The sequence below is a fragment of the Capra hircus genome, chromosome 3 (genome assembly GCF_001704415.2).
Source record: "Capra hircus breed San Clemente chromosome 3, ASM170441v1, whole genome shotgun sequence".
NCBI classification, from domain to species: domain Eukaryota; kingdom Metazoa; phylum Chordata; class Mammalia; order Artiodactyla; family Bovidae; genus Capra; species Capra hircus.
This window is the reverse complement of record NC_030810.1, coordinates 6,656,312-6,677,029: the sequence shown is the minus strand read 5'-3', so window position 1 is coordinate 6,677,029 and position 20,718 is coordinate 6,656,312. Positions and strand designations below refer to the sequence as shown.

The 20,718-nt window shown below is 47.8% G+C and overlaps 1 protein-coding gene across 1 annotated transcript; it reads right to left on the bottom strand.

The window, feature by feature from the left end:
• ARL4C (ADP ribosylation factor like GTPase 4C) lies at window positions 819–4,840 on the bottom strand. Its single transcript, XM_018040905.1, has 2 exons — window positions 3,568–4,840; window positions 819–3,364 (listed from the first exon to the last, which is right to left on the bottom strand). The coding sequence occupies exon 1, from the start codon at window positions 4,320–4,322 to the stop codon at window positions 3,744–3,746; it is 579 nt and encodes a 192-aa protein (XP_017896394.1). The 5' UTR covers window positions 4,323–4,840; the 3' UTR covers window positions 819–3,364; window positions 3,568–3,743.

Below are 20,718 nucleotides of genomic sequence, written 5' to 3'. Positions count from 1 at the left end.
TCAAGCCTTGCTTAGGTGCTTTACAAGCATGTCACACACACTATTATCATATTCCATCCTCCCAACAGTCATTATAAGCCCATTTAACAGATGGGGAAAAATTGAGGCCCAAAGGCTAGGAACTTCGACAAATCATGGGACCTTGAGCATGGGTCAGAATTTGAAACTGGATCTTTTAGGTTCCAAAACCAGTTAGTTTTGTTGCTTAGTACCTGCCAATGGCCTCTATGAGCTATACTTGGAAACTGTCAGAAAGTCTACTGATGCTGGCCCAACCATTTTTTCTTTAGAAAGTGGACTTTTTCTCGCTGGTATGTACAGAGTGTGGGGGTCTCACTACACTGACGATTTAAGAGGACTCACATCTTGGAGTTTCTCTGATGGGTCCAAGGGTGATGGACTCAGCCTAGATACCAAGAGAGTACCCAAGACATTGAGCAGAGTGGTGACTAGTATGCTGTTATAATAACACATAGATATTTCCAATTTCACATAATCAGAGTATATCTTTGAAGCAATTAAGAATCACAACCTTTTTTTAATAATGGAGAGGCTTGGGGCAGGCTAGGTATTGAGGTGATTTTCTGGAAAGAATGTGTGAGGACCACTGACAGGCATCGTAAGGGGGACAGGTACACAGGCTCCTGCATCCGAGCCTCTAAATCCTCCACCCAGGGCAGAGCTAGACATATAAACCAAAAGAGCAGAGACGATTCATCCAGCCCTGGACCCCATTAGACAGCAGAGACCATCTTGTAATCCATCCCTCAACTCAGGCCTAGAAATAAACAGAGGCAACTTGAAAAACCATCCACAGATGATTTCCCCAAACGTTTGATTGTATAAATAATTTATTTCTGTTCACAGCATCATATACGCATATAAAAGGAAACGGGAACCCAAAGAGCGGGATGATCAGGACAAAGAATTACAGCAGTAGGGATGGAAACAAACCAGGAGACATAGTCCCAACACCATGACAGAGAATCTGCGAAGAGAACTGTTGTGAAACAAAGCTGGCCTCCCTGTGTCTATCAGAAAACATTTGAAAAGCTCCTGTGGGGAGGCCAAGGTCCTCTGCGTGGACCCCATTCGTTCTCCAAAGAGCAGGAGGCATAATAAATCACTGACAGCGACACTGGAGGGATCTCCCAGGTGACCACTCCAAGGTAATTTAGCCTGTGCTTCCTCCCCCATTGGTCAGAGACGAAATGGGCTATTATTAGGGCAAACACTACAGATATCAACTGAGACTCTTAACTATTGGTTGATACACCACAGAGCTTTACTGCACAATTACTAACAGTTGACCGCACCCTTAAGTACTGATAATGCAAAAAAAAAAAAAAAATCATTTTGCATCATTGGTAAAGCATGACAGGATCTGAACAGTGATCTTGGACCAAAATATCGTCAGCATGAGAAGGTTACAGTATTTGGCATCTGCAATGTCACAAAATAAATATATTATTCTCTCAATAGTGTGGAACTACCAAAATGTCAAAGTGCTTAAGAAATTGTTGCATGTGAAGAAAATAAAGAAAGATGGATTTTTTTTTCTTTTAATAATTCTATACAGGATCTTCAGATGACGGGACCAGCCCATTTAGAAATCAGTGACTACGCTGTCGATATGTAAACTGAAACCTTGCAGGCTTTTCAACACTGCTCAGCTCTATTTCCTCTACTGAGTTTCTACAAAAAGACCAGGTTGGAGGGGTACCAAATACACTGACAAAAGAGAAAAGGAAGATGGACTGCTAGGTTTCTTCTTTTAAAATACTTCATAGGGGAACTGGATCAAGCAGGAAGCCAGGACTACTACCTCTGGTTCTTAAATTCACTTTGAGTGCAGGGATTTATTTATAGGCATGGATTTATAATTTGACTATCTCACATGCTCACGCATGACCATGCCCAATTTCTAAAGGCCTCTTTCACACAAGAAATTTATCATTATTCGTGGATGGGGGGAACATAATCCTACCTGTAAACATGGATTTAAAGAAGAAATCAAAATCATACAGTAAGTATAAGTTTCCCTTTTGATACTGTGTTTGGGGGTGAATGACAGCTTCTGCAAACCAAGACTCAGTCCTGATTATAAAGGATTTTTTAAATTACATTATTAAAAATAGGTATTTCTTCTTCTTTCACTTTATTTCCAAAGCCTCTTTCAAGTAAACTGTGAGGAGCCTGAGGACAGGTGACGATTACGTCACATGCTTTCTTTCATCCCAAGCGCTCACCGTGTCTGCATTTGCTCTGCAACCAGTTTCCACAAGCAGGAATCAGGAAGGACCTCCTTGTGCTTTTCCCTCGCCTTGAAATCCATGCAATGAGGTCGGCTTTTGCAACAAGGTGGGCTTTTGTCTGTCGGTGTGTAACATCAAATACTCTAATGAGACATTTGCAATGAAAATACTTAAACCAGATAGGCCACAATGAACCAGATTAGAAATTTGAACATGTCGCCACTTGCAGCGTAAAGGGATCTAAAAAGGCAAAGTCTTTTTTTCCCCTAAATTGAGTATTTCTATGGGGAGTATTCATTCGTAGCATATTTTTTTTTTAAGGACAAAAAAAAATAATGTCTGAAAACCATAACCCATCATCAAGCGGTTAGGATTACAAGACACATCCCTTGCCAAAACCCGCTTGTCATTCAGCACACATCTGCAGCTGGTGTGCTCACACAAACCAATCAGCAGGCTAAAAAAAAAAAATTGAAGATTCCACACATATGGGTCTAGAAATGTATGCCGATTACACAGCACTGTATCTACACACACCCCATCCAGCACTGACGTCAGGAGCCTTACCCTTTAAACACCTTTAACTATTCTGCAAAGAGTAAATGCATCATTTGCCACCACCTCCAACAGTTTCTTGTTTGTAATTTTTTTATTGGTCTCTTTGTGTGATAATGACCTACACATGGACAGGGTCCAAACCATCTGGAAGATGTCTGATTCCAGGCTGAAAAGCAGTTCTCAACAAAACTGGTCTTCTGAAGCTACCACAAAGCACCAGGAAAGGGGCGTTCTTCGCGGCCATCCCCCAGCCCAGGCCAGCGCAGCGCCCCGCGCCTTCCAGCTGCGGTACTGTTCCACGCAGTCCTCTGATGGCCCAAACCACCACCTCGTTTGGGCCCAGAGCAGGGCAAATGGATTTTCACAGGGTCCTGCCCTGTGACATAAAATTATCCAGGTTTCATAGCCCAAGGAGAGGCTGTTCCCCCAGCACCTCCCACTGCCACCGTGCCCCCAGTTGGGAACTCCCGGGGTTCTGGGAACCGCATACCTCAGGTAGCTCACAGGTGTGATCCCCAATGAGGGCGGGGGAGCCTGAACTTCTGGCCCTGCTGGAGTAGGAGGAAATTGCTTTTGTCTCGGATATCTGAGCCTTCCAACCTGGGCCAGCAGGGCGGACGGTGGGACCTGCACGTCCACTCCCCAGCCGGGTCCCCCACCCCCTGAGTAGCTCCGGCTTTCAGACAAAAGGACCCCTGAGCTGCGGGTGGGGAGGGGGCAGGTCGAGCGCAGGCTGGCCAGCTTGCCTACATACCCAGGTTAAGTCACCAGTCCTGCATGTGGGTGCAGAGACTCCGCTTTAAAAATTCGAAGCGTCGCTTTGGTTCGCTGTCTTTGTTCGCGGGCGCGCGGGCCACACAGCCTTTCATTCATTCATTCCGGACTCGCTCGCTCCCCGCGCCTAGCTCCGTAACGTCGCCGCCCGGAGCATTACCGCTTCTTCTTCTGCTTGAGGGACTTCCTGCGTTTCAGGATCATCTCGTACAGCTTGTCCATGCCCTCGGTGAGACCCTCGCCGATGATGGCGCACGCCGGCTGGACGTGGTAGGTGGTGGCCGGGATGAGCTCGTGCAGCGCCAGCTGCTTCTCGATCTCCGCCACGGGCAGCGACTTGGGCAGGTCCTGCTTGTTGGCGATGACCAGCAGCGGCGTGCCCTGGTTCTCGGCGAACTTGGTCACTTTGTGTAGCTCTGTCTTGGCCTCCTCCAGCCGGTCCACGTCCACCGAGTCCACCACGTAGATGATGCCGTCCGTGCAGCGGCTGTAGGACTTCCACAGCGGCCGAAGCTTCTCCTGGCCGCCCACGTCCCAGAAGTGGCAGCTGATGCCCTTGGCCGTGCCGTTGCTCAGCTTGATCTTCTCCGTGTTGAAGCCGATGGTGGGCACGGTGTTCACGAACTCGTTGAACTTGAGCCGGTAGAGCACCGTGGTCTTGCCGGCCGAGTCCAAGCCCAGCATGACGATGTGCAGCGACTGGAAGGCCGAGATGTTGGAGGAGATGTTGCCCATGGCTCCTCGCTGCGGCGCCGGCCACTGCGGCTGCGGCGGGAGGGCGCCGCCCCCCGCCCTCCCGAGCAGTTACGGGCCCGACGCGGGCAGGCGCACCTGGGCCCCGCCTGCCGCCCTCAGCCGCCGGCACCGGCCTGGGCTTGGAGTACCCGGGGCGCACGGCTCGGCGCGCTCAGACACCGCGGCCCCCGCGCCCGCGCCGGCTGGGCATCGCGTCTCTCTCGATGGGCTTTGTCTCCCGCGAAGTCTCCTCCGCTGCGGCGCCGCGGGCTGCTCGCGCCCGTCGCCCTCCCCCGCCGGCCCAGGCTCTCTGCTGCTTCCTCGGGCCGCGCCCCCGCGCTCCAGCCGCTGCCCTGGCTCTCCGCGGCTGCGGGTTCCGGGCTCCGAGCGCCGAGGGCTCGCCTCTGCCTGGGCGGCGCCGCCGCGGGGCCAATCCCACTCCCAGGGCGAGCCTCGGAGGCGCAGGCGGGGCGTGGGCTTCCCCGGGCTTCGCTGCCTGCGCGGTGGCCTGGCTGTCCCCGCAGTCCCCGCGCCGCCACCGCCGCCGCCGGCAGCCTGCTGCGGCAGGAGGGCGCCGGGCCCCGCCCCTGGGAGGCCCCGCCCCTCATCCCGCCCCTATGGCCCCGCCCCTTCGTGGTGCCCTCGTACCGACGGCCCCGCCCCTCGCCCGCCCCGCCCCCCGCGCCCCGCCCCAGGTCGGGCGTGGACCTCCCAGCCTGGCGGGCCGCTTTCGCGCCTTTCAGTGCTTTCGAAATCGCCCTGGTCGTCTCCTCCCGCGCCGCACCCAGATAATGGGTTCCCGAGCTGCCGGCTCTTCCCGCCTCGGCCCTGTGACGCATCTTGTAAAAATAGCTCCCGGAACTCCACGCCTAGCCAGCCCCAGGCCGGACCGACTGCCCGGCGGGACTGCAGCGTGGGAGGCGCAGCCGGCCTCCAGGAGCGAGGGCCGGGGATCCAGAGTCCAGGGCAAGGCGGGCCGGGGCAGCCCTGCCCGAGGGACTGGGGACCATCCAAGGGGGAAGTGGGGTCAGAGTGCCCCCTCTGGGGAGAGAGGGCTGTAGATCAGGCCCCCGACCCCCATACTCCCCCACCCAGTAGAGGGGAAAGGAGGGCGTGGGCCGCAGGGAGCCAGCCCGGGCACGTGGCCTTTGCGGTGCCCAGGACACTGATCCTCCCTGGTACCCTGGCTCACTTCCCGGCCAGAACTCCGTGGGGGTGGGGTGGGGTCTCCACGGGATCCCCGCTGCCCTGGGGCCCAGACCTGCGCCCATATCGCCCCGGAGGCCTGGCTTCATTTAAGGAGACTTGTCTGTCCCCAGATAGCTCCGACGACTCACCAGCCCCAGACAGCTCCTTTGCTACCTTGTTTTTGTTCCAGCGTCTGCGCGGACATCCCAGGTCAAGTGTGAGCATCTCAGGAGAGCACCCTCTACCACCCATGGTACTTAGAGAACTGAGAACCACCTGCCCACAGGTGAACCAGTCCTCCAGCGACTGGTGCTCCAGGAGCATTTAGGCCTGAAACAAAAATGTGTCAGCAGCTCGGAGTAGGTTACACCGTAGGTCACAGGCACCAGTGCCCAGTCCCTGGCTGGCTTCTCCCATCACTCCGATTCAGTGCTCTCATTCTAGTTGGTAAGCACATAACCAAGGCTTATCCTCTGCAGGTACAGAGGAAACTGAGTGGAGGAGTAGAAGCAGAGGCAGTATGGACAAGGGCTTCTTCCCAATGCCAGCTTATGAGGCAAGAAGAGGGAAATGGGGTCTGGGGGATGGAAACGTGTCTGATAACCATTGATGGCTGAAAACCAAATTATTGTAGAAAAGCTTTCCTTTACCACCTTCCTTTCACAAGCTGTGATAAAATAGGTGATTTTGTTTGTACTGAACCATATGAGAAGACTTCGTGTCGATGGCAGGACCAACCGTCCCTCCTGGGGACTCCTCTGGGGGCAGCAACCACTCAGACGGGGTCCAGGGCTGGAGAAGTCCTAGTGAATCATTCTGTCCAACGTGCCGGCCGAGGAAGCCAAGGCTCAGGCACTTGACCTGGCCAGGGTGGAACCTACCTGCAGACGGCCTTCTTGTATTCATGCCAGGAGCTGAGGGCTTGCTGCTCTCTCCTACTCCCCACATTTCCCACACACTAAGTTAACGGAGTGAAGTTGTAAGGAACCTGAAGTCAGTTGTGAAAGACAGAAATTCCACTCAAATTGCCAATATCCGTTGGATCATAGAAAAAGCATGAGAATTCCAGAAAAACATCTACTTCTGCTTCATTGACTACAAAGCCTTTGACTCTGTGGATCACAACAAACTGGAAAATTCTTAAAGGCATGCGAATACCAGACCACCTGACCTGTTTCCTGAGAAACCTGTATGCAGGACAAGAAGCAACAGTTAGAATGAGACATGGAACAACATACTGGTTCAAAATTGGGAAAGGAGTACGTGAAGGTTGTATATTGTCACCCTGCTTATTTGTCTTATGCAGAGTACATCATGTGGAATGCCAGACTGGATGAAGCACAAGCTGGAATCAAGATTGCCAGGAGAAATATAAATAACCTCAGATATGCAGATGACACCACCCTTATGGCAGAAAGCGAACAGGAACTAATGAGTCTCTTGATGAAAGTGAAAGAGGAGAGTGAAAAATCTGGCTTAAAATTCAACATTCAAAAAACAAAGATCATGGCATCCAGTTCCACCACTTCATGGCAAGTAGATGGGGAAACAATGGAAAGAGTAGTGGATTTTATTTTCTTGGGCTCCAAAATCACTGCAGCCATGAAATTAAAAGACGTTTGCTCCTTGAAAGAAAATCTATGGCAAATCTAGATAGTGCATTAAAAAACAGAGATATTACTTTGCCTACAATGGTCCATCTAGTCAAAGCTATGGTTTTTCCAACAGTCATATATGGATGTGAGAGAGGGACCATAAAGAAGGCTGAGCACTGAAGAATTTTATGCTTTCAAACTGTTGTGCTGGAGAGGACTCTTGAGATTCCCTTGGACTGCAAGGAGATCAAACCAGTCAATCTTAAAGGAAATCAACCCTGAATATTCATTGGAAGGTCTGATGCTGAAGCTGAAGCTCCAGTCTTTGGCCACTTGATGCAAAGAGCTGACTCACTGGAAAAGACCCTGATGCTGGAAAAGATTGAGGGCAGGAGGAAAAGGGTACAACAGAGGATGAGATTGTTGGATAGCATCACTGATTCAATGGACATGAGTTTGAGCAAACTCTGGCAGATGGTGAAGGACAGGGAAGCCTGGTGTGATGCAGTCCATGGGACTGCAAAGAGTCGAACACAACTGAGCGACTGAATAATAGATTCACTGATACAATAGAAAAGTTCATGATTACAGTGCTGTTCAGGCATGTCTGGAAGCCATGGATCTCAGAAGTCCTTAGATCAGTCTCTCTGTCTCTTGTTTTCCTCTGCATTGATCCATTTTTCCTGCTGGCAAGTCTGGGCTCACATCCTTGGTGTAGATCCTAGAAAGAAAAAGGTGGATCTCTTTCCCAGTATCTGGGACTAAAGCCTGGAGGACATATCCCTCTGGCCTGTCTGGCCCAGCAATGTATCAGGTACTACTGTCCAGAGGATGGAGCATGCCGATGGATGGGGCCCAGAGGCTAAACCTGGGGAGGGGTGGTTCCCAAAGAAGAATCACCCTTCTATCTGCTCCCCAAAGGGCTAATAAGCGTGAGTAAGCAAAAATAACAGATGTCAGTGTGATTTATAATGATTTCATTTCGGTTATTGGGAACCTTGGGAAGACAGGATTTTGTTTTCCAAGTGATTTTCCTGGCTCTCTTCAAAGCCTAATTCCTAGATAGCCACCTTCTCAAGAGACTGACTTCTCTCTCCTTCCTCTTTGCTACAGACAGGGCCTAGGTTGGGTGCCAGCCGGAGACCGGACTTCGATTAGTAGCCTGGGACCTGGGCCTCTTGGATAAAGACAGATCAGACTAGAACCTTCTCTATCTGGCTCTCACAAATGATCTTCCTGTAGACTCCTTTTTCTTATTTGCATCTCTCCCTGTCATGTCTAGCATTTATTTTAAGGATAGTAGGAGGGCAGTATTTGAATAAAACATCCGGTGTGTTTTCTTGGTTTTGTGCTAATTACAGCTAGTGTGATTTTGACTGCAGCCCCCATACTTTGCACCTCCCATTGTGGGGTTTAGTAATAAAGGGCTGTCTGTTGTCCAGTAGAAAAAGTAGATTAATAGACATTAATAGAGCCTTCCAGAACAGGCCATTAAACATCAACTCACCATAATTGAATAGCAACCGTACAACAGTCTAATTTCACTCACCAGGTGATAAGTTGAATTTACAGTGGATACTTTAACTTCTAACACATAAAAATGCCATTTAGACGAGTCAACTTTCCTTCCAATACAAATTTCAATGGAAAAACCTTGGAATTATGAGACGGAAAGTAACCTTTACCACGATGTCAGAAATGCAAGGCCCACTTTGAATATAGTGACACGGCTATGGTCTGGGCTGTGTGGACAGATTGAGTGGGTGCTAGACATGTCCCACCACGTTCCAGCCACATGGTAATACCTAGGTCACCATTTCTTGAGCTCCCCATTTCTAAAATCTACCTAACACGTGGTGGTTGTGAATGTGAAATGAAGTAATACAAGTCAAGTGTTTGGCACGGTACTTGGCACACCATGTGGGTTTCCCCTGTGACTCAATGGTAAAGAATCCACCTGCAATGCAGGAGACATGCATTCAGTTCCTGGGTCAGGAAGATCTCCTGGAGAAGAAAATGGTAGTAGCGGTAGTGTTAGTTGCTTAGTAGCAGTGTTATGCCGATGGATCGGGCCCAGAGGCTAAACCTGTAGTAGTGTTAAGTATTAAGTAGTAGTGTTAGTCTGACTGTTTGTGATCCCTAGGACTGTAGCCCACCAGGCTTCTCTGTCCATGGAATTCTCCAGGCAAGAATCCTGAAATGAGAAGCCATTCCCTTCTCCAAGGGGATCTTCCCAACCCAGGGATTGAACCTGGGTCTCCCACATCACAGGCAGATTCTTTACTGTCTGAATCACCAGGAAAGCCCAAAGGAAATGGCAAACACTCCAGTATTTTTGCCTGGGAACATCCCATGGACAGAGGAGCCTGGTAGGCTATCGGCCATGGGGTTGCAAAAGAGTCGGACATGACTTAGCGACTAAGCACTCACACACTGGCACACAGTGAGTAAGTAAGCTTTATAAAGGCTACCTGTGATACCTGCAAAAAAAAGAGGAAATAAAGAAAACCAGTTTTATAACGGGCATAGCTGTTGGAATCTCAGTGGTTGCCAAAATACTGGCTGCAGTGTGCCACTCTCTCCATTTTAATTAATCACAGAATGATGTGCACTTGTGATCTTGCCTGAGATGAGTTTCACATCCAGCAGCAGCAACATTTCCTTTTCATTTTCATCTGCATCAAAATGCTTCTACATCCAGAAAAGGACTCAGTTCCAGTAAACAGAATGCAATCACTTTGCAGTGATTCTGAAATTAAAAACTATTCTCTCTTTTTTCTTCTTGAAGGGCTTGGAAATCAAGTGAGCCACCAATTAAAACAATTTTTGAGTCTATCCAGTGAAAAGAGCAATATATTTCATCATTATTATTTTTGGCTTAGGAAAGTTCATGACATAAGATTCAAAGGTAAGCATCCAGTCCACAGTTGAGTGTGGCTACTGTAGCTCAGATGGTAAAAGAATCCACCCGCAATGCAGAAGACCTGGGTTGGATCCCTGGGTTAGGAAGATCCCCTGGAGAAGGGAATGGCAACCCACTCCAGCATTCTTGCCTGGAGAATTCCTTGGACAGAGGAGCCTGACGGTCTACAGTCCATGGTATTGCAAAGAGTCGGATATGACTGAGTGACTCACACTTCCACACTTTCACAGGGATAAATATCAGAACAGGATCTGTGTGTCCACAAGCATAGAATGTGTGTGATTATTTGCCCTTTCTGATTAGATCCTTGGATTCAGGTTCATGGCCTCCTGTTCTTAACTATCATAATACAGGAGTGCCCTCTACTGAGCTTCTTGTATAAGAGATGGATGCCTCCAGAGGCTGATTTGCCTCTTGCCTCATGCCCAGTAAATGTTCCATCCGTATGTATTGAATAAATGAATGGATACTTGAACCTGATTCTCTGGGGCTGTGTGACTAGATCTCTTAAAGCCCCGTGTGTTAAACTGAGAAAGTGCTTCTCTTTGAGGCTCAGAGCTTAGAGGTGTTGATTCTCAGATGCAGATTCGGGTCTTGTCTCTAGAGCAGAGTAGGAGGGGTTATTATTGACCAAGACTGGGGACCAGGACCCTGGCAGAGTCTGCAGGAATGTCACCAGGAAAGCTGTTCTGAATCACAAATTAATGGAAGAGAGAGGAGATCAGCATGCAGGAAACCCAGCTGAGATAAGAGATTGGAAGAAATCAATTTTTGCATTTAATTCAGAGGGCAGGCAGCCATAAAGGGAGAGGGGACCAGAAGTTGAAAATAAAGGAGGCCAGTTGGGCAGAGAAAGAACAAGCCTTGAAGCAGCCAAAGCCAGGTGGTCCAGGATGGAAGTTCTTTGGTGGGAGTGTTTCCTTATCTGAGGTCCCTGCTAAGGGATCATACCCTCAGAGTCCTGGAGTGGGTCGGACCCAGAGAGGCTCATCTTTGGAGGAGTGCCTGCATCAGGGGACACATGGAAGGGACTAAGACACATTGATTCTCAGGGGGTTTTGCGGGAAGGGCAGTAGATTTTGGTGGAGTTAAATATGAGTCTGTGATGCTTGCAGACTTTTGTTTCATGCAAGAGGTCAGATGCCTGGAAATAAAAAGGATCTAGACTTCCCTCGTGGCTCAGACGGTAAAGTGTCTGTCTACAATGTGGGAGACCTGGGTTCGATCCCTGGGTCAGGAAGAATCCCTGGAGAAGGAAATGGCAAGCCACTCCAGTACTCTTGCCTAGAAAATCCCACGCACGGAGGAGCCTGGTGTCCATGGGGTCTCAAAGAGTCAGACACGACTAAGCGACTTCACTTCACTCACTCTTAATTTAGGGCTTCTCAGGTGGTTCAGTGGTAAAAGAATCTTCCTGCCAGGAGAGGGAGATACAGGAGTCTTGGGTCGGGGAGATCCTCTGGAGGAGGAAATGCCAACCCGCTCCAATACTCTTGCCTGGAGAATCCCATGAGAAGCCTGGAGGGCTACAGTCCAGTGGGTCGCAAAGAGTGGGACACGACTGAGCACACGCTCTTCATTTATCCCCACCCTCCTACTTTCCCCTTTGCTAACCATAAGTCTGTTTTCTATGTCTGTGAGCCTGTTTCTGTTTCATAAGCAAATTCATTGTATTATTTTTTAGATTCTACATATAAGTGATACCATATTTTTCTTTGTCTGACTTCCTTCAGACAAAGGAAGTACATAAATATGTACATATATATACACACAGATATATTTTATGTATGTACATATATATGTACATATATTTTAAACTGAATCACTTTGCTGTACACCTGAAACTAACGCAACATTGTAAATTAATCATATTTCAGTTAAAAAGGAAATGATCTCTCCATTCAAGTTCATGGTTTTCATGCTGCTGCTGCTGCTAAGTCGCTTGAGTCATGTCCAACTCTGTGTGACTCCACAGACGGCAGCCCACCAGGCTCCTCTGTCCCTGGGATTCTCGAGGCAAGAACACTGGAGTGGGTTGCCATTTCCTTCTGCAATGCATGAAAGCAAAAAGTGAAAGTGAAGTCGTTCAGTCATGTCCGACTCTTAGCGACCCCATGGGCTGCAGCCCACCAGGCTCCTCGGTCCATGGGATTTTCCAGGCAAGAGTACTGGAGTGGGGTGCCATTGCCTCTCTGATGGTTTTCATGAGAAACAAACAAACCAAAATTCCAGTTCAGGTTGCCTCATTTCTGATTTCTGTGAAGCAACACGGCTGAAATAATTCAGGTTCTCATTTTCCCAACAGTCACAACTATGAACATTTAGTGGTTGTTTCTGTTTGGGGCAAAAAAAAAAAAAAGCTAAAAGTTTTGTTTGCTTTTTCTCCCATTCCTGTCTTCATTATCAATAGTCAGTCTCTATTATATGACTGAAATATGAAAATTTAGAAGTCATTATCTTTCCTGTCAATATTATTTTCAGAAAAGATTCTTCTATAAGATCATTTTCAATCTTTCCTTAAATTTCATCTCTCAAGTGAACTTTAATCAAGGACATCAAGACCAGACACATTGCAGCTAGAACTTAGGGCTGCTAAAATGACAGAAAATCCTCACGTTTGTGCCAGTCTTTTCAGCTGAAGGGGAGGAAAAAGCTTGGTATGCAAAAGTTCTTTCTGAGTTCTTTAATAATTCAATCACCATAATTAAATTTTGACTCTCATAGCCACAGTGATGAAAGAGGAGGGGGGAAAAGGCCAGGTAACAATGACTCCCAGTGATTAGAGTTCTACCCCATGAACCGAATAGTGTTTGATGGAAACTTGGATTCCTTCGCATTGCCTCCCTCTTCCTCCCCAGGTGAATGGAGATGCCTATTATTTTCATTTAATTAAAACCTAGTTGGCTGGACCCAAGAGAGAAGGGAACAATCATGCTTTTGTGCCTTCATCAAGCTCTGGCAGCTCTTAGCCGCGGTGGAGGAGGGCGGGGTGGTGCCCGCCCGCTCTGGCTTTCTCTACGGTGCGGTCACTCAGGAGGTCTCTTCCCTTCCAGCATGACAGCTGGCTCCATGTGGCTCCGTCCTCTCTGTGAAAATAGCTCAAGCATTGTAACAGAGTTCTTTGGCTCCTGCTGCGTCTGTTAGAGACATAACCACTCAAGATGATTATTTCTCCTTATGAGCTACACTGGGCTTATGTAACCTAAAGCTCTGCTCCATCAATCATAGAAAATCCCTTTCACTTTCTTGCTCCTGCCCTCTGCTATGTCCTAAATCCACTCTCCTAAGGGCACTGGTGATCACAGGAAACACACCCAAGGCCTTTGTGTTTCCTGCTTACCTGGCCTTTCACCAGATCCTGCTGATCGCTCCATCCTTCTTAAAGCATTTCTCTAAGAAAACCATTCTTTTCATACTGTTCATGGGGTTCTCGAGGCAAGAATACTGAAGTGGTTTGCCATTCAGAAACCTGTATACAGGTCAGGAAGCAACAGTTAGAACTGGACATGAAACAACGGACTGGTTCCAAATAGGAAAAGGAGTCCGTCAAGGCTGTATATTGTATATTGCTTATTTAACTTATATGCAGAATACATCATGAGAAACACTGGGCTGGAGGAAGCACAAGCTGGAATCAAGATTGCCGGGAGAAATATCAATAACCTCAGATATGCAGATGACACCACCCTTATGGCAGAAAGTGAAGAACTAAAGAGCCTTTTGATGAAAGTGAAAGAGGAGAGTGAAAAAGTTGGCTTAAAGCTCAACATTCAGAAAACGAAGATCATGGCATCTGGTCCCATCACTTCATGGCAAACAGATGGGGAAAGAGTGGAAACAGTGGAAACAGTGGCTGACTTTATTTTTTTGGACTCCAAAATCACTGCAGATGGTGACTGAGTCATGAAATTAAAAGACCCTTACTCTTTGGAAGAAAAGTTATGAGCAACCTAGATAGCATATTCAAAAGCAGAGACATTACTTTGCCAACAAAGATCCATCTAGTCAAGGCTATGGTTTTTCCAGTGGTCATGTATGGATGTGAGAGCTGGACTATAAAGAAAGCTGAGCGCAGAAGAGTTGATGCTTTTGAACTGTGGTGTTGGAGAAGACTCTTGTGAGCCCCTTGGACTGCAAGGAAATCCAACCAGTCCATCCTAAAGGAGATCAGTCCTGGGCGTTCATTGGAGAGACTGATGTTGAAGCTGAAACTCCAATAACTTGGCCACCTGATGTGGAGAGCTGACTCATTTGAAAAGATCCTGATGCTGGGAAAGAATCGGGGCAGGAGGAGAAGGGGACGACAGAAGATGAGATGGTTGGATGGCATCACTGACACAAGAGGCATGGGTTTGGGTGGACTCCAGGAGTTGGTGATGGACAGGGAGGCCTGGCGTACTGTTCACGGGGTCACAGAGTCAGACACGACTGAGTGACTGAACTGAACTGAGGAAAACCAGCTGGCCTGGCTAACTGACAGTACTTCCTACACACACTGCCCTGATAAGGCAGGACTGATTTGTGCTGATAACCGTCTGGGATAGAGGTACAACACCAATGAGGACCTCCAAACAGGAAGCTACAAAGCCATTCTTCCTCCTCTCTCCAGTCACAGCCTAGACTTGTCCTTCTTATCTACAGAGGGCTGGTGGCCCCCAGCGATTCATTTTGGACCCTCTCATCCTCCTGTCTCTGGGGACTTAATCACAGCTACTTCTCATGATTTCTCAGTCTCTATCACTGCAAAGAGTCGGACACGACTGAGCAACTGAACTGAACTGAACTGAACTAATCACTGCCAAAAGCCAGAAGCTACCAACATAGAGTACTGAACTCAAATCTCTGTCTATACATGTCTCCACCAGGCTTATTGAGCAAGTACAGCCAACAAGCAGTAGATGATAGACATGCTTGTCTTTCCCTTCTGTTTATTCACTCCCTACATGGAGTCAACCAGAATCCAGATAATTCTATTTTGAAGTAGCTCTTGGAATTAAAACTATGAGACCTTTTAAATCACATTTATTAATTTTTTACTTGCATTCAAGACAATTGTGGACAAGATCCTGATGCTGGGAAAGACGGAGGGCAGGAGGAGAAGGGGACAACAGAGGGTGAAATGGTTGGCTGGCATTACTGACTCCATGAACAGGAGTTTGGGCAAACTCTGGGAGATGGTGAAGGACAGGGAAGTCTGGGGGGCTGCAGTCCATGGGATCTCAACTCAGGGACTGAACGACAGCAACTGGTAGTGCAATGCATAAAGAATCTGCCTGCCAATGCAGGGGACACAAGTTTGATCCTTGACCCAGGAAGATTCCACCTGCCACAGAGCAACTTAGCCCATGTGCCACACAACTGCGGAAGCCCGTGTGTCCTGGGATCCTCAAGCAGCAGCTACTAAACCTGGGGGTCACAGCTACTGACCCTGTGCCTAGAGCCTGCGCTCTGCAACAAGAGAAGCCACCAGAACGAGAGGCCCGAGTACCCAGGGAAGAGCAGCCCCCACTCCCTATAGCTAGGAACCCCGAGCAGCACATCAAAGGCCTCACACAACCAAAGAGAAGATAAGTAAATTTCAAAGGGCGATCACCTCTATTTATGTCTATGATGAAGGTGGCCTTTCCTTCTGTTTCTGCAGGAGCATACTTCATCCAGGCGCATGCCTCCGTCTACCCTGCCTGCATCACTGGGAAAGGTGTAGCTAATCTGATTGGCTGGAGACTAACTTCACTGGGTTACATCTCACTAGTGACCAGTGGCGGGAAGTGCCTCCAGGAGCAGGTGTGCTGTCTCCATCTGTCAGGGGGTAGATAAGCTCTGTGGGACTGGCCTTCTTGTATTCAGAAGCAGAGAAGGGCAAGCCTCACTTTATCCCTTGCCTAAGCTGCTTTCTCCAACCTAGCTTTCACCACAGAGTTCTAGCAAAAGATGAGAATGGGTCAGCAGTGTTTGCCCAGCTTCAGAAAGCAATGCTACCTGGTACATACAGGGAGGTGCTAAGCAAAGGGATTCAGGGCTCAAAACCTAATTCTCAACCCCTAACATGGCCCAGGAGGACATTCCAGGAAACTGTCATCCGAAAGAATGTGAGGAGACATGGCCTCTACACAACACAGAGAAAGTTCCGAGGAGAGAGAAGACCCAGATAAAGTTTCCAAGATGAGATGAAAGGGCTATCGGAGCAACAATTAAAGGCAAAGGGAAATTTAGTCCCACCTTTTTCTTCTTTTTGATACTTTCATTCTGGTCAAAGACATCCCAATATTTATGAGGGTCCAGTCTTTATTTGTTCAAAGAAGAGCCAGGGTGTCTCTCCTGAGAAACTCATGTTCAAGAGAACTAAGATGGAAATGACCAAATGGTCATATTTTAGTGTCAGGTAAAACATACCATTTAATATTTTGGAAAGTACTAAGGTGTGAAAAAGAAGTGCCTCACCCCCCTAGACCCCCATCTCCCGCAACTTCTCTCCTTTGAGGGGACTGCAGTTATCAGTGACCTGAATCCCCTTGCAGATATTGAATTATCCTTTTTCAGAGCTACATCTTAGAGAAAACGCAATTATGCTTCTCAAAACTCCTAAGCAAAGGAGGCAAAAGAGAGAGAGAGTGGGGCTATAATTTATGTATTCTGATAGTGGGTCGCCTGGAAGAGCTTAAATATGGCCACGGAATATCAGGGTAAAATTCTCCAGAGAGAAACTAGGAGTTTATTGGAGAAAGAAACACACTCTCAGATCTTTCCTACAGTCCAGACCTGAAGCCCAGCGGGGCTTTGGATCCCAAGAGCAGCTGGCTGCCCTTCCAGGGCACCCACATCTTGGACCTCAGCCTTTCCATGCTGCCACTGGACACTTGACATCCAGGACACTGGGCTTCACTCCAGCCATCTCTCTTGCTGTCATGACAACAGGCCAGCCATTCAGAAGGCCCTCTCCCTATCCCTTGCACCTGGACCACAGCCGCTGGCCACGTCTTGTTAGACCCAGGGGCGGCCCTGGTTTGCCTGCTTTCTGATGGACTAGTGACGTCTAGGAGGAGGGGAGAGGCTCGCTGGAAACGGTAAGACCAGAAAACAAGCCAGCAGTTTTCCTGTCTGTTATGGCTTATGGTGGAAAGATAAAGCAAAACAAATGCAAAGAGAATAAATTTAATTTATGTGATGGAAGAAATTTACTATCTCTTATTGCATTCTAGCTTATTTATCTAGTATCGCTTAACTTGATTTTCAGCCTGCTGTTCACGGACCATGTCTTTGTGATGATTTTATCTAGTGCTAAGTGGGCAAAAGAACTGAATAAAAACAGCCCTACATTTTTTTCTTTGCCAAAGAGGTCATAAATTCAGATATGAAAATTAGACTTCAGGGTAGAGTGATGATTCAAGAAAGCAGGATTAATATCATACGTAGCCACAGAGATTGAAAGTTGACTGTAGACAGAAGTCTTCCGTGAAAAATTGTTTATACTAGTCAGAAATTGAAATGTCCATCCATAGAAAAATTATTAAATAATCTAAGCTACTTCCATGTGATCAAAAACTTCAGAGCTATAACAGGAGATGAATCTGTGTGTTGATGAGGTTAAGATCACCCAGATATTGATAACTAAAAGAAACCTAGTTGACAAATGCCTCCAGCTCCATGAAAAGTTGTGTTTGTTTGTATATACAGGCTTCTCAGGGGGCACAGTGGTAAGGAATCCACCTTCCATTGCAAGAGACTCAAAGAATATAAGTTCAATCCCTGGGTAGGGAAGATTCCCCGGAGAAGTGTGTTAGTAACTCAGTCGTGTCCAACTCTTTGCGACCCCACGGATGTAGCCCACTAAGCTCCTCTGTCCACGGAATTTTCCTGGCAAGAATACTGAAGTGAGTTGCCTTTTCCTTCTCCAGAGGATCTTCCAGATCCAGGGATTGATCCTGGGTCTCCTGTACTGTAGGCAGAAGGAAATGGCTATCCTCTCCAGTACCCCTGTCTGGGAAATCCCATGGACTTCAAAAGAGTCAGACATGACTGAGAAACTGAACAACAACAAAAATATACATGTGTATGCATGCGTATGTTAGATAAAAATTCAGACGTATGATATGTGTGGAGATTTTCCAAAAACACACACAAGAACACGAGAAACTATCACAGTGGTTATCTCCAACCATGGAGGATGTGAGACAGAAGAGACTCACATTTCACTGCATTCTTTCTGTCCTATTTGAATCCTCTTTCCATGTGCATGAAAACACTATTTTCATCATAACAAAGTCCCCAAACCCCACTTAGCTAATGGATGCATGCGCAAAAAGAAAAACTGCCTGCATACACGTGCAGATTTAAAAAGCACTAAGTTCTCTGCTGGATTCTGGAAAGAATTACAATAAATATAACAAATGTCCAGAGAGTGAGTTACCACACCAGCAAATGTCAAATATCCATAAATAAGTGATTCATGTTCATCTGCATGAGATCCATAAAAGTTGCCTTCAAGCATGACCAAGACACCGCTCTTCGAAAGTGCTTGCAGAGGCAAATTTATGGAAAGCATCATTCTCATCTAGTGTGCTATTCTGCTACCTCAAGGTCAGGCTACCAAGGTTAAATGTAGCATTAACATTTAGAAGTGCTCTCCCGTGGAGCAGGAGTACAAGAGACAGTTAGCTCTTCTGAAACCTCTAACCTTTTGGGAAGGAGTCACATGGCCCGCATCCCAAGTTCTTTCCAGGTTTTTAAATGATTCTGTGCAGCTCTGACTCCGAATATGAAACAATGGACAGAAACATGTTCAAGATGCTGGAAACATTTTGTGCTATTACTTAAAGATTAAAAAAATCTTCCCTTCTGCTGTGTGTGTGGATGTAAATTATCTTTCATATGACATTTCATCTACATTTCATTAACACTTCATCACATGAAACTGACGGAGAAGCAGCTTACCAGCAGTTTCCGCAGGTAGCAGAGATGCTCCAAGAGGCTTTTTCAGACGTTCTGAGATCGTCTGGGCCAAACGAAGTCCAGCTGTGTGAGACGAAAAGCGGACACAGAGGAAAGGTGGGGCTTATAGTTTGCACGAGACTCGACATTATGCAGGCGGTTTCCTAGGTAGAAAGAGACACCCTCTTCTATAAAGAGGGGTTTGTGTGTATCACTCCTGATTGTCCTAGATGGCTCAGCGGTGAAGAACCCACCTGCCGTGCAGGAGACGCAGGTTCAATCCCTGGGTCGGGAAGATCCCCCCAGAGAAGGCAATGGCTACCCACTCCAGTAGTCTTGTCTGGGAAATCCCATGGACAGAGGAGCCTGACCGGCTACAGTCCAGGCGGTAGCAAAGAGTGGGACACGACGACTCAACAACAACCACCTGATCAGCCATGGCACAGGCACTAAGCTGCTAAACGTACACTAGCAATGGACACTCAGTGCCCCTCGTGGAACTGACATTTTCCTGAAGACCACAAGATCACAAGTGTGATGGGGGAGGTTGTAGGCACCTCCAGAGACCACAGGTCCAGCCCCGCAGATGCCTGGAGTGGGGGTCATCCCAGCGCATTCCCTCTGCACTGCCATCAAGATGCCCATCTTCCTTACGTGTTCATCAGGTACTGGATTTCCACTGTGCACAGAGGACTCTCTTAGGCAGATTTACAGTCCCTCTCAAAATACAGCCTTGTTCAAGTTGCATCTGCCTCACAGTAACTCTCTACCCTTCTTCCTCTCTTTTTCTCTCTGCTTCTTTGTCTCTGTTCCCATCTTTTTCTGTTTCTCTGTCTCCTTCTAGCTCCCTATCCCTTTGGTTCCTTCTCTTTGGCTTCTCTGGTGGATCAGGTGGTAAAGAATCTGCCTGCAATGTGGGAGACCTGGGCTGAATCTTTGGGTTGAGAAGGTCCCTTAGGGGAGGGCATGGCCGCCCACTCCAGTCTTCTTGCCCGGAGAATCCCATGGACAGAGGAGCCTGGCGGGCTGCAGTCCACAGGGTGCCAAAGAGTCAGACACGACTGAGCAACTAAACCCAGCCTCCTTCTGTCTTTCTTTCCCATCCCCTCCCATCTCTGTGTCTATGTCTCTGTCTGTCTCTCTCTTTGATGGCAAACTCTTTGTTTCTCTGTATCTCTTTCTTTCTGGTCTATCTCTGTCTCTATCCCTGGCAGACTCTGTGTCTCCGTCTCTCTCTGAGTCTCTGTTTCTCTCTGTCTCTCTCTGCATCTTTGTCTCTCTCTGTGTCTCTGTCTCTCTGTGTCTCTGTCTCTCTCTGTGTCTCTGTCTCTATCCCTGGCAGACTCTGTGTCTCTGTCTCTCTCTGTGTCTCTGTCTCTCTCTGTCTCTCTGTGTCTCCGTCTCTCTCTGAGTCTCTGTCTCTCTGTTTCTCTGTCTCTCTCTGCATCTTTGTCTCTCTCTGTGTCTCTGTCTCTCTGTGTCTCTGTCTCTCTCTGTCTCTCTCTGCGTCTCTGTCTCTCTCTGGGTCTCTGTCTCTCTCTGGGTCTCTGTCTCTGTCTCTCTGTGTCTCTGTCTCTATCTCCGGCAGACACTGTCTTTGTTTCTCTGTATCTTTATTTCTGCTCTGTTCTTCTGTCTCTGTGTCTCTACCTCTGGGAGACTCTGTCTTTGCTGCTCTGTCTCTTTCTGCTCTGTGTCTCTGTCTCTCTCTGGGTCTCTGTCTCTCTCTGGGTCTCTGTCTGTGTCTCTGTGTCTCTGTGTC